This window comes from Orcinus orca, chromosome 3 (genome assembly GCF_937001465.1).
Source record: "Orcinus orca chromosome 3, mOrcOrc1.1, whole genome shotgun sequence".
Classification (NCBI taxonomy): domain Eukaryota; kingdom Metazoa; phylum Chordata; class Mammalia; order Artiodactyla; family Delphinidae; genus Orcinus; species Orcinus orca.
Window position 1 is genome coordinate 6,518,823 of NC_064561.1, and position 26,731 is coordinate 6,545,553.

At 40.9% G+C, this 26,731-nt stretch overlaps 1 protein-coding gene across 1 annotated transcript; it reads left to right on the top strand.

The window, feature by feature from the left end:
- Positions 1–90: 90 nt before the first annotated feature.
- Positions 91–25,375, top strand: LOC101269489 (olfactory receptor 7D4-like). The gene is given in 7 exon segments (XM_049708575.1): positions 91–432; positions 12,911–12,994; positions 13,583–13,709; positions 14,305–14,390; positions 20,174–20,621; positions 24,309–24,630; positions 24,633–25,375. Coding segments are annotated over 3 exon segments (1,125 nt in total). The 5' UTR covers positions 91–432; positions 12,911–12,994; positions 13,583–13,709; positions 14,305–14,390; positions 20,174–20,448; the 3' UTR covers positions 25,263–25,375.
- Positions 25,376–26,731: the final 1,356 nt, after the last annotated feature.

Genomic DNA, 26,731 nt, shown 5'->3' on the forward strand with positions numbered 1-26,731 from the left:
CCTGAAGGGATCGAACGTGGCCGGCGGTGCCAACGCGGAAACCCCGCCTCTTCCGACCCCTCCCGAGCCGGAAGCGGAAGTAGCGAACTTCGTTCGCCGCAGTCTCTTCCGTTGCTGGCCGGGTGTTTCTTGAGCAGTTTCCGGTTGGTCGTGGTTCGGCCCAATCTGGCGTCCGGTAGGCCGGCGCGTAGGAGAGGGAAGCAAATGGAAGGTGGAATTAGAACGAGTTTGTCCCGGGCCGCCCTGGGGTCAGCTTAGAGAGGCCTACGCCGCTCACTTCCGCTGCGGCCTCGGGGCCTCCCGGAACGGCCAGGTCCAGAGGCCGCCCCGGCGAAATATCCTAAGGGCGCTTCCGCGAGGTCGTTTAGGTTTCATCCTGTGCTCCCCTCTTCAAAAGCCTCCAAAGCAGCCTTCGTGATTTTTCTTCGAGAGGTAAAGAATTTCCGCCTTTAGGGTCCGTTGACTCCAGCCCCGTGTCCTCGAGTCCTTCACGCACCCGGCGATTCCGGCACATGCCGGTGAGCAGTGGGGGAAAGGGCCTCCGTTTCCTTTTCTATGCAAAAAAAGAAGTTTCGTCTGAGAATTTGGCATTATCTTTGCGCCTTCTTTGTTTTTGGCGCATTACATTCGGGTAGAAATGTACTCTCATGGATGCCTATGGAGTGCGTTTTTTTGTATAGAAATATAAGTTTATATAGGCCACAACTCTTTCTACAAAAGAGAAGCAAGGATGCTCCCTTATCTCTTCATCTGAACTTCCTAAACCTGTACCTCCCTACAAAACTTCAAAACATGGGATTCCAAGAAAAACGGATGGAGGCTTTTTTGCCCTATATCTAGGATAATTGAACTTCTGATTAACAGGATGTTTGGTCTAAGTATTGTTTCCCCACATTTTTCGTTTGAAAAGTCGTAAACCTAAATAAAATGTGAAGCTTCGGTACAATTAATGTCCGTTGAAGTAGAGTCACCCATTTTGGGCATTTTGCATGTTTGCTCTCTTTCTCTAGATAAATACATTTTTTGGTGAGTTATTCGAGGGAGTAAGCTGAAAATAAATTGCAACCATATATTAATATTTGACCTTTAAATACTTGGTAATGCATCTCCTAAAGATAAGGACATTGTGCTAATTAAACCACAGAACTATTATTTACCCCAAGAAAATTTAAAGTAATAATGTCACCTTCTATCTACTCTGTGAAAACTAAAATCCTCCACATTGCTCTGAAATACACTTCTGAGTGTCTTTGGATCTGAGATGCAATCAGGGTTTATATACGGCAATTTTTTTGTGTCTTTTAGTCTCCTTTAACCTAGAGCGTTGGCCGTTATTTCTCCATTATATTGATTTTTTGAAAAGTAACACGTTTTTAAAAGTCACACATTTTGAAGTTTTTTTAAGTTGAGATATAATTGACATATATTAGTTGCAAGTGTACAACATAATGATTCAGTGTTTGTATATCTATTCCGAATTAAGTCTAGTTAACATCCATCGCCATCCATAGTTACAGATTTGTGTGTGTGTGATGAGAACTTTGAAGATGTACTCTCTAAGCAACTTTCAAATATACAATACAGTATCATTACCCATAGTCACCATATTGTATATTGCATGTACTCAGGGCTTATTTATTTTATAACTAGAAGTTAGTACCTTTTGACCACCTTTACCCATTTATCCCATCCCACTCTCCCCTCCTCTGGCAACCATAGATCTGTCTATCCATGCATTCTAGTTTGTTTTTTTAAGGTTCTACATATAAGTGAGGTCATATGATCACATGGTATTTGTCTTTCTCTGTCTGACTTCATTTAGCATAGTGACCTCAAGGTCCATCCATGTTGTTGCAAACAGCAAGATTTCCTTCTTTTTTTATCCCATTGTGTGTGTGTGTTGGGTATGTATATGTGTGTGTGTTCATGCAAACACACTATGTTTTTTTCTTTATTCGTAGATTGACACTTAGGTTGCTTCCGTGTCTTGGCTATTGTAAATAACATTGCAGTGAACATGGAGGTACATATATCTTTTGAGTTAGTGTCTTTGTTTTCTTCACATAAATACCCAGAAGTGAAATTGCTGTATCATATCATAGTTCTATTTTTAATTTTTTGAGGAACCTCCATACTGTTTTCCCTAGTGGCAGCCCCAATTTACATTCCCACCAGCAGTGCACAAGGGTTCCCTTTTCTCCACATCCTCACGAACACTTGTTATTTGTTGTCTTTTTGATAATAACCATTCTGAGAGATGTGCTATTTCGTTGCATTGATTTGCATTTCCCTTAATAGTAACGTTGAGCACCTTTTCACATACCTTTTGGCCATCTATATCTCTTCTTTGAAAAAACATCTATTCAGATCCTCTGCCCATTTTTAAATTGCATTATTTGTCTTTTCCTGTTGAATTGTATGAGTTCATATATTTTGGATATTAACCCCTTAGCAGATACATGATTTGCAAAAATTTTCTCCCATTCTGTAGATTGTCTTTTCATTTTGTTGATGGTTTCCTTTGCCACGCAGGAAGTTTTTTACTTTCACATAGTTCCACTTGTTTATTTTTGCTTTTGGTGCCTTTGTTTTTGCTTTTGTTGTCAAATACAAAAAATCATCTCCAAGACCAATGCCAAGGGTCTTACTGCTTATGTTCTGTTCTAGGAGTTTTATGGTTTTAGGTCTTACATTCAAATTTTTAATCCATTTTGAGTTAATTTTTGTGTATGGTGTAAGAGAGTAGTCCAGTTTCATTCCTTTGCATGTGGCTGTCCAGTTTTCCCAACATTACATGTTGAAGAGACCGTCCCTTTTCCATCATATATTCTTGGCTTTTTTGTCATAAATTAATTGTATTTGTGTGGTTTTGAATTTCTGGACTCTGTATTCTGTTCCGTTGATCTCTGTGTTTGTTTCTGTTCCAGTACCATACTGTTTTGATTACTATAGCATTATAATACAGTTTAAATTGGGCAGCAGGATGCCTTAGCTTTGTTCTTTTTTCTCAAGATCACTTTGGCTATTCAGAGCCTTTTGTGGTTCCATACACATTTTAGGATTGTGTGTTCTATTTCTGTGAAAAACGCCATTGGAATTTTGGTAAGAATTTCATTGAATTTTATATTGCTTTGGTACAGGGGACATTTTAACAGTAATTCTTCCAATCCATGAGCCACGGAATATCTTTCCTTTTATTTTTGTCTTCTCCATTTCTTTCATCTACATCTCATAACTTTCACTGAACAGGTCTTTCATGTCCTTGGTTAAATTTATTCCTAGGTATTTTACTCTTTCTGATGCAATTGTAAGTGGGATTGTTTTCTTAATTTCTCTTTCTAGTAGTTTGTTATTAGTGTATAGAAACCCAATTGATATTTTTTATAAGTTCTTACTTCCTTTATTAGCATAATTTCTTGTTTTTTCAATTTAATTTAGTTTTTATTTTATATTGGAGTCTAGTTGACTTACAATGTTGTGTTAGTTTTAGGTGTATAGCAAAGTGAATCAGTTATACATATACATATATCCCCTCTTCTTTTATTTTCTCATATAGGTTATTACATATTGAGTAGAGTTCCCTGTGGTCTACAGTAGGTCCTTGTTGATTATCTATTTTATATGTAGTACTGTGTATATGTTAATCCCAAACTCCTCATTTATCCCCCTGCCATGCAGTTGATTTTTGTATATTGTTTTCGCATACTACAACTTTACTGAGTTCATTTATTAGTTCTAACAGTGTTTTGGTGGAGCCTTTTGGGTTTTCTGTATATAATATCATGTTGTCTGCAAAGAGTGACACTTTTACTTCTTCCTTTCTAATTTAGATGCCTTTTCTTTCTTTTTCTTGCCTAATGCTCTGGCTGGACTTCCAATGCAATGTTGAATAAAAGTGGTGAGAATGGGTATCCCTGTCTTTTTCCTGACTTTAGAGAGGCTTTCAGCTTTTCACTGTTGAATATGATGTTAGCTGTGGACTTGTGATATATGTCCTTATTATGGAGCAGCATTCTCTCTGTACCTGCTTTGTTGAGTTTTTAATCATGAATGGATATTAAATTTGTCAAATGCTTTTTTCTGCCTCTGTTGAGATTATGATATGATTTTTGTCCCTTTTTAAACTTTATTTTTAACTTTTTAATGTTTTTTTTTTTGGTTGTACCGGGTCTTTGTTGCAGCAGACAGGCTCCTTAGTTGCAGCACATGTGCTCCTTAGTTGCTGCATGTGTGCTTCTTAGTTGCGGTTCACTGGTTCCTTAGTTGTGGCATATGTGCTCCTTAGTTGCGGCCGGCAGGCTCCTTAGTTGTGGCATGCAAACTCTTAGTTGCAGCACGCATGTGGGATCTAGTTCCCCAACCAGGGATCAAACCCATGTCCCCTGCATTGGAAGGCGGATTCTTAACTACTGCGCCACCAGGGAAGTCCCCAATTTTTGTCCTTCATTCTGTTAATGTGTATCATATTGATTGATTTGCAGATATGGAACCATCCTGCATCTCTGGATATATCCCACTTCATCGTGGTGTATGATCCTCTTAATGTATTATTGATTTGGGTTTGCTAATATTTTGTTGAGGATTTTTGAATCTGTGTTCTTCAGGGATAGTAGCCTGTAATTTTCTTTACTTGTAGTGTTCTTGTCTGGTTATAGTATAAGGATACCACTGGTCTTATAAAATGAGTTTGGAAGTACTCCCTCCTTCCTGGTTTTTTTGGAAGATTTTGAGAAGGATTGATATTCATTCCTCTTTAAATGTTTGGTGGAATTCACCAGTGAAGCCTTATGATCTTGGACTTTGGTTTGTTGGGAGGTTTTTTACTACTGGTTAATCTCCTTACATGTAATCAGTCTGTTCAGATTTTCTGTCTCTTCATGATTCACTCTTAGTAGGTTGTATGTTTCTAGGAATTTATCCATTTCTTAGGTTGTCCAGTTTTTTGGTGTACAGTTGTTCATAGCAATCTCTTATGATCATTTGTATTTCTGTGGTATCAGTTGTAGTATCTTTTTCATATTTAATTTTGAGCCCTCTTTCTTTTTCTTGGTGAGTTAGCTAAAGGTTTGTCTTATTTTGTTTATCTTTTCAAACCTCTCAGTTTTATTGGTGTTTTCTATTTTACTTTTATTCTCTATTTCTTTGAGTTCCATTCTGATCTTTATTATTTCTTTCCTTCTACTACCTTTGGGCTTTGTTTGTCCTTCCTTTTCTAGTTTCTTGATGTGTAAAGTTAGCTTGTTTATTTGAGCATATTGATATTTCTGATTTTATTTTCATGGTGTGTTTAAATGTTTATTCTGTTTCTTGTATTTCTATCAACTGGTAAGTGGATCCAGAACAACAGGTAGCACACACTGTCTGAAAAGGGACAGGGGACTTTCCCAGTGGTCCAGTGGTTAAGATTCTGCACTTCCAATGCAGGGGGTGCAGGTTCGATCCCTGGTAGGGGAACTAAGATCCCACATGCTGCAGGGCGTGGCCAAAAAACAAAAAAAGAAAAGAAAAGGGACAGATAGGAAGTACTTTATGCTTTCCAGGCCACAAGGTCTCGAATTAGTCCATTCTACTTTTGTCGTGGGGAAGTAGCCATAGATCTCAGTAAACAAGTGTATATGGCTGTTTTTCCATAAAACTTTATTCACAAAAAAAGGCCTGTGAGTCATAGTTTGTCACTTACATTTTGGTCTGCAGGCTTCAAAAGATCATTTACAAAATACATCATAGATAATGTTGTATTTCATCAGGAAGACCTAGATTTATAACATTCTTCTGTTAGTGATGCTACATTTGATTACTTAAGGTAATGATCACCAGAGACCTGTATTTTAAAGGTAAACTACTTTATTCTTGAATAAGAAAGTAATATGTGGGGTAATATTTTGACACTCAGAATATCTTGTTTTCTAACAACCTTTATCAATTATTCTGGCATCTGTGATTTAGCACTACTAACAGTGATCTTCTGTGTATGTTGTTTCACGTTTGTAGAGGTGCATCTTCAGGACTAGATTTTAAAGTTGGGTTTCTAGGTCAAAGGGCCAAAACATGGTTAATTTTTCTGGGTATATAAATCCCTTCCATAAATCTTGTGCCATTTGGTAGTTTCCAAATCAACATTAAAATAGGATTAAAATTATTCTGGAGAAACATAAGGAACACATTTTAGTTTTGACTTCAAGGCACTTGTTTTCAAAAATGATATCCAGGGAATTCCCTGGTGGTCCAACAGTTAGGACTCCGTGCTTCCACTGCTGGGGGCCTGGGTTGAGTCCCTGGTCAAGGAAACCAAGATCCCACAAGCTGCGAGATGAGGGGAAAAAAAAAGTTGATATCCAGTCCACTTTCTTCCTAAGAGTACTCAAATACGTTTTCAGAAGTACAGTGTTTTGATTTGTATTGTGCACAGACATTTTATATGATTCCTATTTCATTTTGTGTTGTAGTTTTTTTGTTTGTTTTACTTCAATTTGTGCATATCTATGCTGTAACATTTGTGTGGGGATTGGCAATTCTGACAGTCCACCTAATGAGCTAGGCTGTCTTTGAGAAATAGGGAAACAATGGAGATCGAAATAAGGATAGTATTGCTTCTATGGGGTTTACAGTTTATTTAGGAAGACATTTTAAGTGATTGTTGGCAAGTTTGTTATCTGGACATAATAATGGCTTAATATGAGGGGAGAAGATATATTGGGAGGTGTTGATATTTGAGTTGAGAATGAAAGCATGGATATGACTTAGCTAATCAGGTTGTTGAGCTAAGGTGAGGAGGTGTAGAATGAATGAGAACATTTCAGATGAAGGGAACTTCATGAGCAAAATTCCAGAGAAGTTGCGAATTCAGTGTATTTCCTAAGGTGAGGAAAGAGTTGTCTGAAGCAGAGCAGAACCAGAGAGTGTTGGGAGGTATATTGGAGAGTGGGGGATAGGGCCAAGGGAATTACTTACTCTGAATTATATTCTAAGGCCATGGGAAACTTAGGAAATATTTTAATCAAAGGAGTAATTTGAATCTACTTACAACTCCTAGTTTGAGAATGGTCTTCAGAAAGTATAAGAGTGAATGCATGGAGTCAACCTAGAAGCTTATGATAAATAAGCTTTAAAACACAATGGTGGTAAATTACAATTGGATTATTATTATGGAAAAGGAAATAAATGAAATGATTTGAGAGTTTTATAGAAGGTAAAGTTGAGAGAATTTTAATTACTTGATGAAGTTATTCCTTCATCTGTTGATTTACTAGAGGATATATTATAGTCAGTGCTTGAATGATTAAGACATAGTGAAGAAAACTGAATTCCTCACATTTGTTCACAGACTTGCAGATATAGTTTCCTAAAGACTAAATGGTAATGTTAACCATTAACACCTTATGTATAAAATTAAAATGGGGAGGAGATAGAAATGAATCGTTCGTCTATATAAATAAACATACACATTAAATAAATGCATACATATAATAAGCAAAGAGAAAACGTGCAGAACTACTACCATTCTTGTTTCTCTAATTGGTCTTGAGGTTGTGGTTGACATCCATGGGTTACTTCTTCAACAATCAGTTTCGCATTTCCCTTGCCCTCAATGAGACCCTCACCTGGTCTGGGTTATGTACCTGGTGGAGTGGCCCAATGTTCATTCCCAGGCACACAACAGTAGTGTTAACTGGGTCATCCATGGAGAAGGGAAGTCCATATTGTTGAGCCCACAGATAGGCTTTATCCCCTTTAGCATGGCCATTTGGTCCATGGACCCATTGAGGAAACACTGTTTTGGCTAGGAAAAGTAATTAACATCTATGGACTGCATCATTTTGTCCACCTGATTATTAATAGTCTTATTTATAGTGGATTGCTCTTGGTGGACATTCATATAGGACACAAATAACTTTACAGTTTATGTGCATTCAGAGACATCCTTTCATATACTTTTCCCAGACTACTTTTCTTGTCATCAACCTTCCAATCTTGTTCCATTCACGTCTTTGACTCTTTAGTCAAATGATTGACAACTGTTTGTGAAGCAATGTGTATCCATACATGTGGCTGTTTTTCACTCCAGACCTAGCGACAGCCAAATATACTGCTTGAATTTCTGCCACTGGGAAGATTTTTAATTACTGCTGCATTTCAGGGTCATCCCTTCAGTAAGGATATAGAGCTTCACGTCTAAACTTCCAGGTGTAACTAGCTTACTATGCAGACCCATCTATAAACCAGGTTTTGTCTCAGCCAGCTGGGTGTAAGGAATACCACAGGAAGCCATAGACATAGACTGAGGAAGAGGAGGTAGTGCAACTGTACTTAGGTGTTGAAAGAGCCTTGGCAGCCTATCATACAATTTACTTGCACTCACTGGAATTGCCTGAGCTTAATCCCTTAGGAACTCCTAGGAGTTTACATGTTCACCAAACTCTTTTGATACACATTTGCAGAGTTGGGCTTATTTTGTATGTAAGCTGTTTTCTCCTACCTTATGTTGCATACTCTCCTGTCCCCTTGGATTTTGCACTAGTTGTGTGTCCAGAGGCAACGGCAGGTAATTGTGGCAGGTCTCGAGAATGAGCATTCCTTCCAAGGCATCTGCTCCAGTGAGATTATCACACATTTGTCAAGCAGAGGAAGGCTAGTATCTTCAGAAACCTAAGAGCAAGCTACTTCCCTGATAAGGGAGGCTCAGAGTGTCTTGGGGGTTCAATATTGTGAGTGTCATCAGGGTCCCCATAGATATCCCTATTTCAAGTTTCCTGTCTCATTCTTCCCTGATCAGTGCCTCATTTTCACATGAAAAAGTATGTGAGACTGACTTTAAGTATGGTTGAATACTTGAACTCTGCATTTGATTTTTGCAATATCTTCCCCATGTGACCACATGAAATGAGTTTTTAACCTGTCATGGAATCTCTCTGGTTTCAGACTTTGACTTGAGATAGTAGATCTGAGCTTGTCATTGTCTGGGCAACTACACTCAAAAGAATCCATCTCTCACCACAACCATTATAATCACCATTATTGTTGTACCGTTAAGTGTAGCATTCACCTGGTCTCCCAAGGCAAGAGCTGTACCATAATCATCATAGGTGATTGCTTGACAGTTGTAATTCTGTGAAAGTCTTTCCCATTGGCAAGGCTTTTAGCTCTATGCTTGAGTCCAAAGGTTTGACCAAACATATCCCAAAATGTCATCTTTACTACTTTGTCTCCAGGGATCACGTATCTTCACTATTGTGTATAAGTCTGCATGAAATGAAGAGACAGAAATCGTACTTTGATTTAAACAGGAGAAGTAAAGTATAAAATTGTAAAGAGAATTCTGTCATATATCCTAGAGTTCATGGAGAATACCTAAGGAAGGCCAAACTTATAGTGGGGAACTCTCCCCAAGATTGATTTCAGACCTTGTTAGAGAAGGTATCATGGCAACCCATTGAATGTGAGGAAATTTGCTAGGTTGCCAGGGCCAGAACTAGTTAATAGTCACTGGGCAAGGATGAAGCTCCCCTCTGGTATGCAGGCAAGCCATTACCAGTATGTAGATGTAGAGAGGGAATTGGGGTGCCACTGCCAGTGCAGGACCTAGAGCACTAAGTGTCCATATAAGGAGGCTTTGGGAAACAAGTGACAGGTGTGCAGATAAGCCGACGCTGGTGTGAGTGCTTGAAAGAAGATGGTGTTCCTCCCACCCTTACATTCTTAGAGTAATCAAATACATTTATGAAAATAGATATATGTTGTATTATGAACAGTTATTTAGGTATAACCTAGGTGTACTTGAAGAGTGATGTGAAGGAGCTCCACTCTGTCAGTCACCAGTTAGTGGGTGCCTTTGGTGTGCCAGACACCGTGCCACTCTTTGTACTGGCAGACACTGACATCCAAAACAGATACAGTGCTACCAATGATATGCCAAAAAAAGAAACTCTCCCCCAAAAAGCTGATCCTTATGTCAGACAACGTTGTCAAGAAGCATTACTACAGATACAGAGGTCATGATAAACAAATCTGTTTCTCCAAAAATATAAAAAATCAAATGCGTATCCACTCAATAATATTGTTGCAAATATATAAAGAATTACTTGAAAGAAGTGGAAGAAGAAATAAGCAATTTCAAAATTCTAGTGGGAGATTTTAATGTATTTTGCCCATAGTTTCACTAAACAGTACACGAAAAATCAGTTAAGACCCACATTTGAAAATGCTGTATTAATTGCCTAATATACATATATAGCATAATGTATCTAGTAACAGTGAAATCAGAAAGTGCTTGTCTGAGCGCAAGAAGTAAGGAATGGATGGAAAGGGACAAGAAAGCTTTCCAGGGAAATAAATATGTTCTGTTTCTTGTTTAGGCTGGTGATTATACAAGTATATGCAATTATCAAAATTCATCCACTAAATACTTGAGATCTGTGTATTTCATTAGACATTAATTATATCCAACTACAAAATAAACAGAAAAATAAAACATTTTATCAGGTACCGCCTCACTAAACTTACTCAGCCTAAGGACTCCTGGTTTGAGACCCCTAGTAGTAAGTACAGTTATAAGGGAGTCTAGACACATGATTTTTTTTGACCTCATGTATGTATGGGTTTTAGTCTTCTCTACTGAAGAATAAGGACTGTGGGGACAGTGAGGATGAATATGGTCCATAGGTTCATAGGTAATGAACTGTGGAACTTTCATTGTCATCATTCGTATCCAGTTTTGTAGACCAGCATTTGGCCTGGTGGTCTGTGTTTGATATATTAAAGGTTATTGATATATAACAAAAAGAAGTTAACTTTTAAATACAGAATGTTAAAAGACAAGAAGCATGAAGAAAGTCTGTGGAAGAAGTAAGTAAACATAAAAGCAAATTTTTCAGTTCCATGAAAAAGGAACTGAAAAATAATATGAAAATGTGATTGTCTGAAAAGATTCATTAAAATAGACAAATGTTGGGCTAAGTATGACAGGGCCTTGCTCCTTGTCCAAGGCAAGGAGAGAGTACAGACCTGTTTGATTTGAGTGTTTCCAAAACGGAGACCCATGGAGGCTTCCCAGTACTTTCATGTATTCTGAATTCTTTTGTAAAAAGTTTGATAAATTTTTTTCTAATCTTTTTGGACCAAGTGTAGAAGACCTAATGATTTCCCCTTTCTTTCTTTATCTGGCCCGGGAACTAACAATATATATGTGTGTGTGTATATGTGTGTGTGTGTGTGTGTAGGATACCCTTTATTTTTTTTTACCTGCTTGATTGTTTTCCCATGTTACTAATGAATTGATATATCAATTATTAGTTTATTGTCTATCTTCCCTAATAAGAATGGTGGATATTTAATGCCTAGAATATTTTCTGTATATGTTACTGCTCTCAACTGATTGCCTAGCACAAGGTCATTGAAAGAAAGGAATAATCCAGTGATAAGAACTAAAGGAGGCCTAGAGCTTCAAACTTCTCCAACATCCATCAAGAGAAGCTCAAGGATGTTGACCGAATAGAATGTATTTTTTTCCCTTCATAAGCCCAGCAGCAGCCTACACCAGTGCTTTTCCAATGTAAATATAATGTATAGACCACGTATATAATGAAAATATTTTCAGTACCCAAAATAAACAAAAATGAAGATTATTTATATGAATATATTTTATTTTATCTCATATATATTAAAATATTACTTAAACAGTCAATTTAAAAATTTAGATATTTTACATTTTTTTCATTTGAAGGGTTTTAAATTTACTGGACACTAAATTTTTATCATATATACTTAATTTCTGCTTAGAGCTACATAATTTACAGTTGACAGAGTAGATTCCAGTATTCAAGTTGTTCCAAACATATAGGTAAGCTGTAAGCTCCTAATGAGATATCTGGTACATAATGTACTCAATGAATAATAATTGATGTTACTGATATTCTTGTTGTAGAGCATACTCTTTTAGTAACTATGTTATCTACATAGAAAGAGCTAATTTATGATGTTGTGTGTGAGATAACTAATATTTGTTGATTAATGATTGATATGAAGCAGGACTCCAGATAACCCAATCTCCAGGGGCATGGAGATGTCCCTGTCCACTTGTATTCATAAGCTGCCTGACATGATCTTGACATCAAAGAAAGGAATTTTCAGGCAAATTTCACCATCATTGCAACATGACAGCTATATGTCCCATGTGAAGTCCCTGTTAATGTCCTTTTTCAGAGACTCTACTTTAGGATCTGCCGGTCTTTTGGTCTGGGCCTGAGCAGTCATGCTTCTGGTTCATCTAGGAATTGCTGAAGGGAGCCAGATAATGCTGTTCTCTAACTCGGCTTTCTGGTATGCGCATTTAGGTAGAGTTGCTGCATAATCTTTTTTTGTTTGTTTGTTTTTTGGTTTTGTTTTTTTGTTGTTGTTGTTTTTGCGGTACACGGGCCCCTCACCACTGCAGCCTCTCCCGCTGCGGAGCACAGGCTCCGGATGCGCAGGCCCAGCGTCCATGGCCCACAGGCCCAGCCGCCCCGTGGCATGAGGGATCCTCCCGGACCGGGGCATGAACCCGCGTCCCCCACATCGGCAGGCGGACTCTCAACCACTGCGCCACCAGGGAAGCCCTGCTGCATAATCTTATTCAAGTATTTTATTGCCTTGACAAATGAAGAGTCACATTACTCAGGTCTTAAGGTTGCTTCCCTGTAAAATGAACCCATTACTCTTTTCCTGATGGGCAGCATGGCTCACCATCCCCTTTTCTGGCTCCAGGTGAGACAGGACTACTCTGGCATTTCACAGCAGTGGTGTGTATATATGTGAGATTTCTTGAGTGTGCAAAGGATAATTGGGAATTTCAAGCTAGAGTTGAATGACTTCCAGGCAGTGACTGTGGGAATTATGATCATCTCTGGGTACTCATGCCTTCTTTCTTTTCTCCTAGGTGTTCTAAGGACACTTTCGCCTTCCTGAGGAAAAGATAGAGGCAGAAAGGATAATGGCTGAGTGTTTGAGAAGTTGTTCTCGGGTAAGAAGCAAGTCTATCCTAAAAATGAGCTACTGTATCCACCAGATGGACACATTCTGTTTTGGTAGGCCTGTGTCCAGAGCTTCTTAAAGAAATAAAGCCACTGCAGGACTCAGTCCCTGATGAATTCCCTCCCTAAGTGGAAGCTCATACTGGTGACACATTACCCTGAATAATCTCAGTATTTCAGTAATGACCTCCTAATCTTGCCTCTCATGATGGTGACTGCATATTTTTTGTTTTGCTTGGTGCTCTTACACAGTAAGGAAGATGACTGTGCATTTCTCAAAGAATGTATTCATTCATCAGCGTTTACAAGTGCTTCCAGTTGGCTTAGGACTATGCTACAGGAGAGAAACAAAACACTTTAAGGCTCATTCTATTGAGATAAGTTCATGTATTACATGTTCCATTAGAGCTGTAGCTGAAGGATATCAATCATGAGTGAGTGTAGATAGAAGAGAACCTAGGACCATTGTGTCCTGGGGGAGATGATGAGAGACATTGAATCATGGGTCACCCGTCTCCAGTCCCTACCATTGGTGGAGGGCTTACTTTCCTGAAGCTAGTATGTGTGTGATGGTTTAGGACTCAGTGACCTTCGCTGATGTAGCTGTGGACTTCACCCAGGAAGAATGGACTTTACTGGACCCCATTCAGAGAAAGCTATACAGAGGTGTGATGCTGGAGAACTACAAGAACCTGACCACAGCAGGTAAGGCTGCCATCATTCCTATAGTGTCTTAGAGAACAGATATATGTGATGCACTTACTGTGTTGCAGCATGGGTGATGTTACATATGAATATAATGGAAACTAACAGACACTGTTCTTCACATGAATGGGTTTTAATTCGGTTGGCATCTGAAAATGTGCTTCTAGGACTAGCATTATCACCATCGCTCTTAGAAATGTGCATTCTCAGACTCCACCTTTCACCTACTGAGTGAAACTGTGGCATTGGGACCCAGTCATCTGTGTTGTGACAGACACTGGACTTGGTTCTCATGGACACCAACGTTTGACACTCATTGGTTTCTCCATGTGAATGAACATCTTTTTTTGCACTTACTTTGTTTCCCGTATCAAAAAAAGTCTTAAGCTTTGTAATTGTTTATATCAATCTGAATGTGGGCTTCAGGGGCCAGAGAGAAACAGTCTTTGTGGAGAACAGAAGGAGGTGAATTTCCTGTTTTATCCCTTCTGAAATAGTTTTACCACAGTTTTAGATATATAGGAGCTGATTCATTGGACAGTTTCTTCTATTTTTCTGGAGCTTCTTTCATTAATTTATCTTTCCTCATAAACAGGGTATCAATCATTGAAACCCACTCTGATCTCTTGGTTGGAACAAGAGATGATTTGAGGACAGCAGAAAGAAAAGGAGTCCTCCAAGGTGAGTGATTCCTGATCAGTGAAAATTTCAGTGTCTTTGGAATAATAATGAGGAAACTTGTAAAGATGTGCTTTCTCACAGAAGGCTGAGGTCACTGGTCTCTGATGTTTCAGGATATATTCAAGTTGTCATATGTACGTACTTCACATTTACTCACAATTTCTTATGAGCTCACAAAATGGTTTGTTCTTTCTTTATTTTAATATAATTTTATTGAAGTACAGTTGATTTACAATGTTATGTTAGTTTCAGGTGTACAGCAACTGATTCAGTTATATATATACATATATATATATATATTCATTCTTTTTCAGATTCTTTTCTCATATAGGTTATTACAGAATACTTAGTAGAGTTCCCTGTGCTATATGTTCGGTCGTTGTTATCTATCTTATGTATAGTAGTGTGTGTATGTTAATCCCAAGCTCCTTATTTATCCCACCCTCCCACATTTCCCCTTTGGTAACCATAAGTTTGTTTTTGATATCTTTAAGTCTGTTTCTGTTTTGTAAATGAGTTCATTTGTATCATTTTTTTAAATCAGATTCCACATATGAGTGATATCATATGATATTTGTCTTTCTCTGTCTGACTTACTTCACTTAATATGATAATCTCTGGGTCCATCCATGTAACTGCAAATGACATTATTTCATTCTTTTTTACAGCTGAGTAATATGCTATTGTACATATGTACCACATCTTTATCCGAAATGGCTTGTTCTGTTTCTTTTTTTAACTTTATCATTTTGATGTAGGCTATTTTTCCTAACATTCCTCTTTTCCTTCACTGATAATATTCAGGTTTTTTTCCCCATCATATTTAATTTTCATAGAATTCTTTTTAATCAGGTACTGAATTTTGACTGCATTCCTATCATTGTTAAATATTTGGCATAGCCAAACTCCTCAAATCTAGTATGTATGTATTGATATTTTTAGCATCTTTAATTTGGAAGCCAATACAAACGAGTATTATTATTTTTAACTCCTTCAGCCTCCTGTTTCTTTCTACAAACTCTTACATTTATTATTTTTTTATGGGAAATGCAACTTAAAACCAAAGGCTCAGCAATTCAGCAGGATAATCTTGGGGGAGAAACATCTGTTGGGATGGAAACAGTAACATTGGTAAGTTTAAAACATCATATTTCTCTTTTTCCACATTCAGAAAAGAAAGGGAATTTCATTTATAGCATGAGCACAAGTGATGTTTGCAATAGGTGGCAGTCACCAGGGGAGAGCAATGTCTATGGTGAGATACTCTGAATAGGTTGAATTTGGGGATATCCTAAACCTAGCTTGATACTTATTGCTTCAGAGTTCCCATAAGTCCTCATTTCCACATATGTAACAGGACATTTGAGATTTTACAACAATCCATGAAGCTGTACAGGATTATTTGAAGTTTGGAGTAGATGGAACATCATTCTGGCAGAAGGATTCCATCATTCAACTTGAAAGAAATCAACAGGGCAGAGGTGTATGAATGTAGTAGAAATGGTAAAAGTCATCTTCATCGTTGTAATGATGTTTCAAGTTTGAGATGAGTAGGATCAATTAATGAGTCTGAGCAATCTTTGCATCATCATTCATCTATCCATCCACAGGCAAGAATGCATAATGGATGGAAACTCTGTAACTGTGAGCAATATAGGAAAGACTTCAATGAACACTTGAGCCTTAGGACAGGCAGGAGAACTCAAAATGGAGGCAACACTTACGAGCATAATGAGTATGGAAAAAGCTTCCTTACTCTGCAGAAGAAAACCTCTACGGTTGTGAAGCATTTTGTGTTTAATCACTGTGGAAAAGCCATCATCCTGACTCCAAATATTGTGGACAGGAAAACCTGCATGGGAGAGAAAGCCTTCGAATGCAGTGATGGTGAGGAAGCTTGTGTGAATCAGCCTTCTCTTCAGGCACAAGTAGTAACTCAGAATGGGGAAAAACACTGTGAACAGAAGGAACATGGGAGAGCTTCTGTTCACTCCACAAGGCATGGTATACCTGTACGAAATCACACCACAAAAAAAAGTTATGAATGTAAGGAGCGTGGGAAAGTCTAAAATATCATATATCCATTAAAATTCACATGGGAACCCACAATGGAGAGAAACCGTATAAATGTAAGGAATGTGGGAAAGCTTTCATTATAGCTTATGAACTTAAGAGACATATAAAAAATCTCATACGGGAGAAAAGCCCTTTATATGTAAGGAATGTGGGAAAGCCTTCATTAGAGCTGATCACCTTAGGAGCCATATAAAATCTCATACTGGAGAGAGGCCCTTTATATATAAGGAAAGTGGAAAATCCTATTTTTATCCCTTATTCTTTAATGATCACATGCAAAATCATAGTGAAATAAAAGTGCATAAATGTAGGGAGTGTGGGAAAGCCTTCCTTACTTCCTATAGACTTCAAGAACATATAAAATCTCATAGTGAAGAGAGGCCTTTTCCATGTGAAAAATGTGGAAAATTCTTTAAAAGTTCTTCATATCTTAAGATTCACAATCGAATTCACACTGGAACAAAACCATATAAATGTACGGAATGTGGTAAAGCCTTCATCAGGCCTTTTGTACTTACTGAACACATGGAAACTCATGCTAGAAAGTTTTTATGTGAAGATTGTGGAAAACTTTTTGTCAAATCTCAGTTTAGGGACCATAGAACATCTCACATTGGAGATAAGCCCTTTCTATGTGATCAGTGTGGAAAATCCTTTAAACATTCCTTATACCTTCATCGTCACAAGACAATTCACTCTGGAATAAAACCTTACAAATGTGAGAAATGTGGGAGAGCCTTCACTTGGAAATCAGACCTTTCTAAACATGTCCAAACTCATGGTGGAGAGAAAGAAACCTGAGGATGTAAACAATGTGAGAAATCCATCAGTTATTCCAACTCCTCAGGAAAAACTCACCCTCTAGCAAAATCCTATAAATGAAGAATATGTGAGAAGGCCTTCAGTTCTCTTTGTTCATTTGTCTTGTAAGAAATCGCTTTGTCTAACTGATGTCAGGTATGTGGGAAAGCCCTCAGTTGCCCTGATACACTTGACGTGAAAAGAGCACACTGGAGAGATGGTCTTCAAGCATAAGGAATGTGGGAAAGCCATCCATCTCACAACACAGCCTGTTAGGGCTCACAGTGAAGCCATACTATTAAGAAACATGGAAAGCACTTTACTGTTTGCTCAGGGAAATATGAAAGATCTTTCAATGCAGAGGAACTCTACTGATATAAGATTTCTGGAAAACTGTACATCTCTTGAGTACTTTGATGTTCACTTGTGATCTCACTGTGGAGAAGAACATTAGGAATGTGAGAAATATTGTAGAGTCATCATTTTTTTCCACTAGATTGTTGCTCATGCTGAATAAACATGGGGTGATTCACAGGCAAGAGAAACAGTGTAGTAAATATGGGAAATGCTACCCTGAGTCTGAAATCTTAGGGTTTCTGAGAAAGGATACTGTTCCAGGTGATCCCAAAGATCTATTTTGAACATTTTTCATTTGGCCGTGACCTTTTCTGGGCAGTGATATGTCTTTCCCTCATCATCAGGCCAGGCCAGTCTAGTTGCTACATTTTCCAGGTCACAACCTGGCCAAAAGTGGGCCTACAGGATTCACACTTAGGGCCCCTGTTTTTTCCTGTTGGATGGACCTGGTCTTATATTGTGAAGACAGGAACTGCTTGACTATGTATGAGGCTCACCAAGTCCATCTACATCAAGTCCCAATGGCCAAAGTGGAGGATATAGTACATCTCTGTAAATCTTGTAAAGATGACTTTGTCCTCTCTCACACCTGATCCTTTCAGGGTCAGGGTCAAGCATGGGATGAGTGGAGAGGAAGTGAGATTTCATCTACTAATGTGAGACACCCTGATTTCCTGACCTTTGCGGGAGAACAACACCCCGACACCTGTGCAGGACATTCAACCTCAGGCCTTGCAGGAAGAGGGTGAGATTGTTCCTTTTCACCCCTATATTTAGCTCCACACCCATGCAAAACAATCATATCATGTGTCTGGATCAAGCATTGTCTGCTGTAGGTGACATGTCCTCCCTCTGGGTTTGTCCTCCAATCCAAGTGCTTGAAAAGTGAAAAACTCATGTGACTGGCTGCTCCTGATAATGTGCGCTGCTTGATGCCATGACTGGCAGTTCCTGAAGGTGGGCTTTGGGTTCAGACACAGACAAATGAGTAGTACACTTATTATTCCTCTTAAAGATGGCTTTACGGAGGTTCATCTCTCCTCAGTTACTCCCCAATCTTTGTCACCGCTGGGAATTACAGAAATTGAACAGGATCTCTCGGGATTTTTTTTTTTTTTTTTGCAGTACGCGGGCCTCTCACTGTTGTGGCCTCTCCTGTTGTGGAGCACAGGCTCCAGATGGATACACAGGTTCAGAGGCCATGGCTCACGGTCCCAGCCGCTCCGCGGCATGTGGGATCTTCCTGGACCAGGGCATGAACCCGTGTCCCCTGCATCGTCAGGCGGATTTTCAACCACTGAGCCACCAGGAAGCCCCCTGGATTTTTTATTGGCTCAATTCTACCAGCTGTCAGTAATGTCCTCAGTACAGGTGTACCAACTGCACCATTATTGCCACCAGAACTAGCCAGTCCCTCATTTATGTGCCACCAATGAAGCCAGCTACTGCATTACCAGGTCTGATGCATTTACCAGCAGGTATGCCTAACCTCTGTGCCCTCCCCGGTCTTAAGCTTTCTGCACCCCACATCATGCCAGGTGTCAGTTAGCCAGAACCCAGGTTCTGCCTTCCTAGGACTTTATCTAATAGTAAAAACCTCATTTCAGCCTCTGATGAAAGGTTACACAGTTCTCATGCTCGAGCAGCCTTGGGTTACATCGTGTATAGCCAATCAGGGTACAGCTTATTTTTCTTTTTTTTAATATTTATTTATTTGGTTCTGCTGGGTCTCAGTTGTGGCAGGTGGGCTCCTTACTTGTGGTGGGTGGGCTCCTTAGTTGTGGCATGCAAACTCTTAGTTGTGGCATGCATGTGGGATCTAGTTCCCTGAACAGAGATTGAACCTGGGCCTCCTGCATTGTGGGCGTGGAGTCTTAACCACTGCACCACCAGGGAAGTCCCCAGGGTGCAGCTTCTTGATGACACTTTCTTGAGGCTAATCAAACCATTGTAATGATAATCCAAATCAAGCTTAAAACAAAGCCTGGACTGGAATTAACCTCTGAACCTTCATTTATACATATTAATATATGGAGTGACATGTCATGTTTGGTTCCTTTTTGTGTATGCATATTGCTATTTGGCCTATCTGTTGACCTCTTTAATTATTGGCAGTGACACTAATTATCAGCAGATTAGTCTTAACTCCCTTGAATGCAGAGTAATGGATTATATACTAGCCCTGGATGACATTCTGATTTTCTGGAATAAGACCTATATTTCCAGCAGAATTTGTTGCAGTTGCCTGAGTCTGAGACCTCATGGGTCATGTTAGAGGTTTATATGCAGGTTGGCCTCATTCTGCTGCTTCGACTCCTAGTGATAGTGTCATCAACAAGTGCTCACTGAGATCCATGAAGCAGATTTCATCCCAGCTTTTGTTCTTCAGTGGCTGACCAGATGTCATTTGCATGTGAAAATTCTCCATAAGCCAAGTTGACGTGTCAACCAGGAGTAGCTTATTGAAGACCCTCCTCTGTGCATCGCTCTTGCCCCTGCTCATCATGTTGTACATGTGAATACAAGGCTATGATCCCTTTTTTTCTCAGAATTGAGAAACGCAGTGAGGAGCTTGGAAAGACGACATCATCTCTCCCATTGAGACAACAAGCAGGCTTTGTTCCTGCTTCAAAGAAACAAATAAATTCCACAACCTCAGCATTGCTCTCCTGTAAGACAACCCAATGTAGTGCAGACTCGACATGGGCCCTCTGTGTCACCCCTGAGAGACTCAGGGACAAAGAGACAAAGGGAACCAATACAAACAGGCTAACTTTCCTTGGAGGAAGGGAATAATCAAGTCACTGGTCCAAAAGTATTGGTGATGGAGATGTGGCTTCCTGGAAGAGGCAGAACAGTAGTGGCCAGGCTGGGTGGAAAGACAGAAACACATCTGGAATCCAGTAATGAAAGCTCTTCCCCAGACATTTGCCCATGTTTGGGGCAAGAAGAGGGAACAAGGATCCCTGCTGTCCTACTTCTTAATGAGGCTCAACAGTAAGTGTATCAGTAGTTATATCAGTTTGTGTTTCCTTAATTTCTCAATCTTATAATACCCTTAATTTTTTTTTAGTTTATAATTTATTTTTTGGCTGCATTGGGTCTTCGTTGCTGCGCTCAGACTTTCTCTAGTTGCAGCAAGTGGGGGCTACTCTTCGTTGCTGTGTGCGGGCTTTTCATTGCAGTGGCTTCTCTTGTTGCGGAGCATGGGCCCTAGGCCCATGGACTTCAGTAGTTGCAGCACACCACCTTGGTAGTTGCAGCACCCAGGCCCTAGACTGCACAGGCTTCAGTAGTTGTGGCACATGGGCTCAGTAGTTGTGGCTCGATGGGTTAGTTGCTCCAGGGCATGTGGGATCTTCCCGGACCAGGGATCAAACCCATGTCCCCTGCATTGGTAGGCGGATTCTTAACCACTGCACCACCAGGGAAGTCCTATGCTTAATTTTTTTTTTTTTTTAAAGCAGATGCTGGGGGTAGGAGTTTATTAATTAATTAATTTATTTTTGCTGTGTTGGGTCTTTGTTTCTGTGCGAGGGCTTTCTCTAGTTGTGGCAAGCGGGGGCCACTCTTCATCATGGTGCGCGGGCCTCTCACTATCGTGGCCTCTATTGTTGCAGAGCACAGGCTCCAGATGCGCAGGCTCAGTAGTTGTGGCTCACGGGCCTAGTTGCTCCGCGGCATGTGGAATCCTCCCAGACCACGGCTCGAACCCGTATCCCCTGCATTAGCAGGCAGATTCTCAACCACTGCTCCACCAGGGAAGCCCTATGCTTAATTTTTTAATGTCACTTTATACACAGACATTATGTGGACTTTAAAAATACCTACGTTTTTGCTATCCAATCTTAAAATCCTTTTCTTTTACTTGGAGCATTTACTGTATAATATAATAAATTACTAATAAATTTGGGTTTGTGTCTATCTTATTTTTTCCATATTTATCTCATTTTCCATCTTTCTCTACATTGTTAGTGTATTTTCATGCAGATGATTTAACTGTCGATTATTGAAATTTATATGCGCCACTACTTTTCCTTTAGTTGCTACCCTGAAACCTTTTAAATTAACGTCTTTCATTGAAGTCTTTTTCTTTTTTAATTCATTGAAGTCTTTTTTTGTGTGTGTGTGTGGTTCATGGGCCTCTCACTGTTGTGGCCTCTCCCGTTGCGGAGCACAGGCTCCGGACGCACAGGCTCCGGATGTGCAGTCTCACGGGCCCAGCCGCTCCGCGGCATGTGGGATCTTCCCAGAATGGGGCACAAACCCATGTCCCCTGCTTCAGCAGGTGGACTCTCAACCACTGCGCCACCAGGGAAGCCCTCATTGAAGTCTTAATACCGTTTCCCTTGTACAAAGTGTACTGGGACTTGTGAATACTGCAATGCCCATTGTCAACTCCTCAGCAACACACTGACCCAGAGACCCAGAAATCAGTCTGTAGTCAGAAGAGCCACAAAACAGGCCCAGGTGACAAAAAGGACCAAGTTCCCCCAGAGAAGTGGCAGAGCTGCCCCTGTCTTATGAGTGGTTATGTTTGACAGGGAATGGATACCCCAGTGGGGAAGTGCTCAGTATCATCAGAAACAGTGAAATTAGTGCACTATTATGAGGTAAACTGACCACCACCATAAGGGGACACAACTGTGGAGACTGACTGCATGATTGCCCCACTGTGGCCAAACAGTAATGATGATGGGAATGGCTGTGGCTGTTCCCCAGCTTTCCTGGGTACTTCATGTTGGCCTTTTCTATCCCAGACGACTTTGGACCTGGCTGTCTGCCTCAGCCCCCAGTGGTGCATCCGTTGGGTTTCCCATTGGCTTTGTCCCCTGGCCTTTCTGGGACCCTGCAGTCAGTGCAGATCTGGCCCTTTCTTCACTCTTTACCCAGACCTGCCGCTGTCACAGGCAGCTGTCTTCCTGCCTCCTTCTCTCCCTCTGACTGCCCTGTCACTTGTCACATAAAGGGTGGCCTGTGGGTCCCTGGTGATGGGGACATTATATAAGACGTTATTGCCCCTGAGCAGTATGTCTTTCCACATAACAGCAGAAAGTCATCTCTTTAGTACAGGAGCTTTGAGGCGAGGAGTGGGGAAGATTATTCATTAGAGTGAAGGGTGGAGTAGGGTCAGCTTTTGTTTGTGCTCCATGAGGGGAGGAGAGATCTGCACCCTGAGCTTCTGAACCAGTTCACTTGTGACCCATTGGAACACAGCGCCTTTCACCATTACGAATCACTTTTGTCAGTGGAATCAACTTCATCCTTCTTATCTCAATGTTCATGGAAAAGTTAAGGGACAGGTTGGGGATATCCTTCCGCCTGAATCTATCACGTCTTGTCTCTAGAGCAAAGCCCAGAGTTCTTGGTCACGGAACATGTTTAGACAGGTACACCGTTCAGCCCATGGTGACTCTGGGGGCACCAGGCCCCTGCGCTGGCCTGGAAGGACATGTGATGCCTCAGCAGCCAGGCAGATTGGAGCCCAAATATCTACAAGGGCAGCTCCAGGAGCTACTGGGCTCCCCTCAGCTGGGAATACAGAACACTGTATTGTGTGGGCTTCTTCCTTGAAGCACTTCTTGGTGGCTGATTGGTGTCAAAGCCCACCTTCCCTCCCCAACCACCGGCTCTCAGTGATGTGTGTCCGATGCTCTCCCTGCATGACCCACTGCATTTGGCCTGCCCTCTGGTGCCTGCCTGGGAACAGGGTGTTTCTGTTTCTGAATGGCTGAGGCAGCTGTGCTTGTGAGGCTACTGACCTCCCTGTGCCGGCCACCTACAGGACTGACCCTGCACGTGGGCATTTAAAAATACTGTTTTGGGGTTTCCCTGGTGGCACAGTGGTTGAGAGTCCGTCTGCCGATGCAGGGGACACGGGTTCGTGCCCTGGTCCGGGAAGATCCCACATGCCGTGGAGTGGCTGGGCCCGTGAGCCATGGCCACTGAGCCTGCGCGTCCAGAGCCTGTGCTCCACAGCGGGAGAGGCCACAACAGTGAGAGGCCCGCGTACCGCAAAAAAAAAAAATAATAATAATAATAATAAATAAAAATACTGTTTTGTGTTAGGTGTTTTGTTCAGTGTTTTAGTCTTTGAAATGCCAGCTAAACAGTTTGTTTTTTTATATTCACTTTTTTTACACTCTACATTTCTCCATTTGGGGTCTGAGTTTAGTAGTTTAAAAAAAAAAAAACTAGCCTTTTTTAAAAATCTGACTTTTGGGGCTTCCCTGGTGGCGCAGTGGTTGAGAGTCCGCCTGCTGATGCAGGGGACACGGGTTCGTGCCCGGGTCCAGGAAGATCCCACATGCCGTGGAGCGGCTGGGCCCGTGAGCCATGGCCGCTGAGCCTGCGTGTCTGGAGGCTGCGCGTCTGGAGCCTGTGCTCCACAACAGGAGAGGCCACAACAGTGAGAGGCCCGTGTACCGCAAAAAAAAAAAAAGAAAAAAAAGAAAAAAAGAACCAGTGAGTAGGAGATAAAAATATTTTTTCTGCTAAATTTTAAAACAGCTAAATAAATATATTTAAAATGGAAATGGTCTACCATTTGGCTGAGTGAATCACTGTCATTGGAAGGACTAATAGAGGGTGAAGGATATCGACCTCAAAGTGGAATCATAAGTGATGACTAGCTGAGGTGCCATTTGGCTGTTCATTGAATGTTGCTTTTGCCTCCTTCCCCAGCAGACGCACCAGCGACATGGGAGCAGGAAACCATACAGGAGTATCACAGTTCCTCCTCCTGGGCCTCTCAGACGATCCTGACCTGCAGCCCCTCCTCTTTGGAGTGTTCCTGTCCATGTACCTGGTCGCTGTGCTGGGGAACCTGCTCATCATCCTGGCCGTCAGCTCAGACCCCCACCTCCACACCCCCATGTACTTCTTCCTCGCCAACCTGTCCTTTGTTGACATCTGTTTCATCTCCACCACTGTCCCAAGGATGCTAGTGAACATCCAGACACAGAGCAAAGGCATCTCCTACATAGGGTAACTCACTCAGGTGTATTTTTTTTTTTTATTTTTACTGTAATGGATAGTTTTCTCCTGACTGTGATGGCCTATGACTGGTTTGTGGCCATCTGCCATCCCCTGCACTACATGGTCATCATGAACCCCCGCTTCTGTGTCCTCCTGGTTCTGATGTGTTGGCTCGTCATTTTCTGGGTTCCCCTGATTCATATTCTACTGTTGAGGCGGCTGAACTTCTGTACTGGCACTGAAATTCCACATTTCTTCTGTGAACTGGCTCAGATTCTCAAGGTGGCCTGCTCTGACATCCTCATCAATAACATCTTGTTTGTGGCCACTGCCCTGCTGGGTGTGTTTCCCCGCATTGGAATCCTCTTCTCTTACTCTCGAATTGTCTCCTCTTTAATGAAAATCTCCTCTGCAGCGGGCAAATATAAAGCATTATCCACCTGTGGGTCTCACCTCTCTGTGGTTTCCTTGTTCTATGGGACAGGCGTGGGGATCTATCTCACTTCTGCTGTGACCCATTCTCCCCAGAGAAGCTCCATCGCCTCAGTGATGTACACCGTGCTCACCCCCAGGCGGAACCCCTTCATCTACAGCCTGAGGAACAAGGATGTGAAGGGGGCCCTGGGAAGGCTCCTAGGTTTAGGTACCACTTGTCTGTGAGGGGCCACTGGCCTCAGAACTAAGTGGACACTGTGGGCTGCAAAAACAAATTTTGAGAATTTATATCTCCTGATTTTCTTTTCCCTTAAAAGACATGCTTCATTTCTTCCATTCTCAAAGCAATTATGACTTTGCTTTTATTTGTGTTTGTATTAGTTTCTGCTCAACACCCTCCTCAGTAATTCCTTTTGACTTTTGCTTCCTATTTGCAGCCCATACATTTCCATCTTGGGCTGGGTTTCTTACAGCCATTCTGGCGATTTCCAACATTAGGTTTGAAGCACTTATACCACGTATGGCATGGTTTCCCCCCGAATTATCCTCTCAAATGTTCATGTTCTTCATGTTAATTTTTTTGTGTGTTTGCTTTTCTCTGGAAGAAATGGAATGAAAATCACACAACAGTCATAACCAAAGTGCTTCACATACCAAGGCTATTCTTGTTCTGTGTACGTTTTATGTTATCTTGACAAAATTTCAAAAGGTGTTTTCTCTCATTTATCTCATTTTTCAAACAGATTGGGAATGGAATAGAGTCTACCCTGAAAACCTAACACTATGCCCACATTCCTAACTTTGCTATCCAACATTTTCCTGAAGACTGTGAGATTTTCAGCTTCAAGAGTGGGAATCTAGTTTTGAGTTAGTTTTTTCACATGATTCATAGAAGTATATAGCATAGAATAATTATGAGATATTGCTTCATTCTTTGCCTTCTTTCTTCCCCCCTCCCTCCCCCTCCCTCCCTTCCTTTCCTCTTTCTTTTGTTTTGCTGGACCTTTATTTGCTATCATTGCAGTTTTAAGATACACCCCAATATCCTAAAACATCTAATAATGAATGCAATAGAATAAAACTTGTTTTCTCTTGTGGCTTATTTGGGGGGAGGGCACTCTTTGGAGGTGCCAGCAGGAGTGGTAATCACACACCTGTGGAGTGTTTTCAGAACTTAGTCCACTTTTTGAGAAGAATATTGATAGAATTGAGTCTGCAGCAAAGGGTGGAGTGGTAGAAGCTGTCAGCATTTCTCCTACATTCCCTGGGATCCCTTCACCATCCCCACTGCACAGCAGCCTGACTGTCACTGTCAGCACCAGGTAGAACCTAGTTTTCCCAATGTGTCACGGCAGACCTGACGGAGAATTATGCCCCACGAGGGACAGTTCTTGATGGACAGGTGTGGGGTATACCGTCTTCTTCACCCCTTAGCTGGGATCATTCTGAAGTTTGGATTTTGTGCCATTTTCCAGAATTTCCCTACAGGATGAAAACTCTGCTCACTCGTGTGCAAGCTAACTTAAGATGAGCTTTATTGGATGTGTTTTCTGCCCTGTATCACTTCCCTTTTCTCTAACCTATGTTCCATGGTCCTTGCTCCTTCCAATAATGTGCTTCGACATAAATCCTTGATTCGGCACCTGCTTCCGATGAACCAAAGCTGAGACACGTGATGAAGACTATTAAGAATA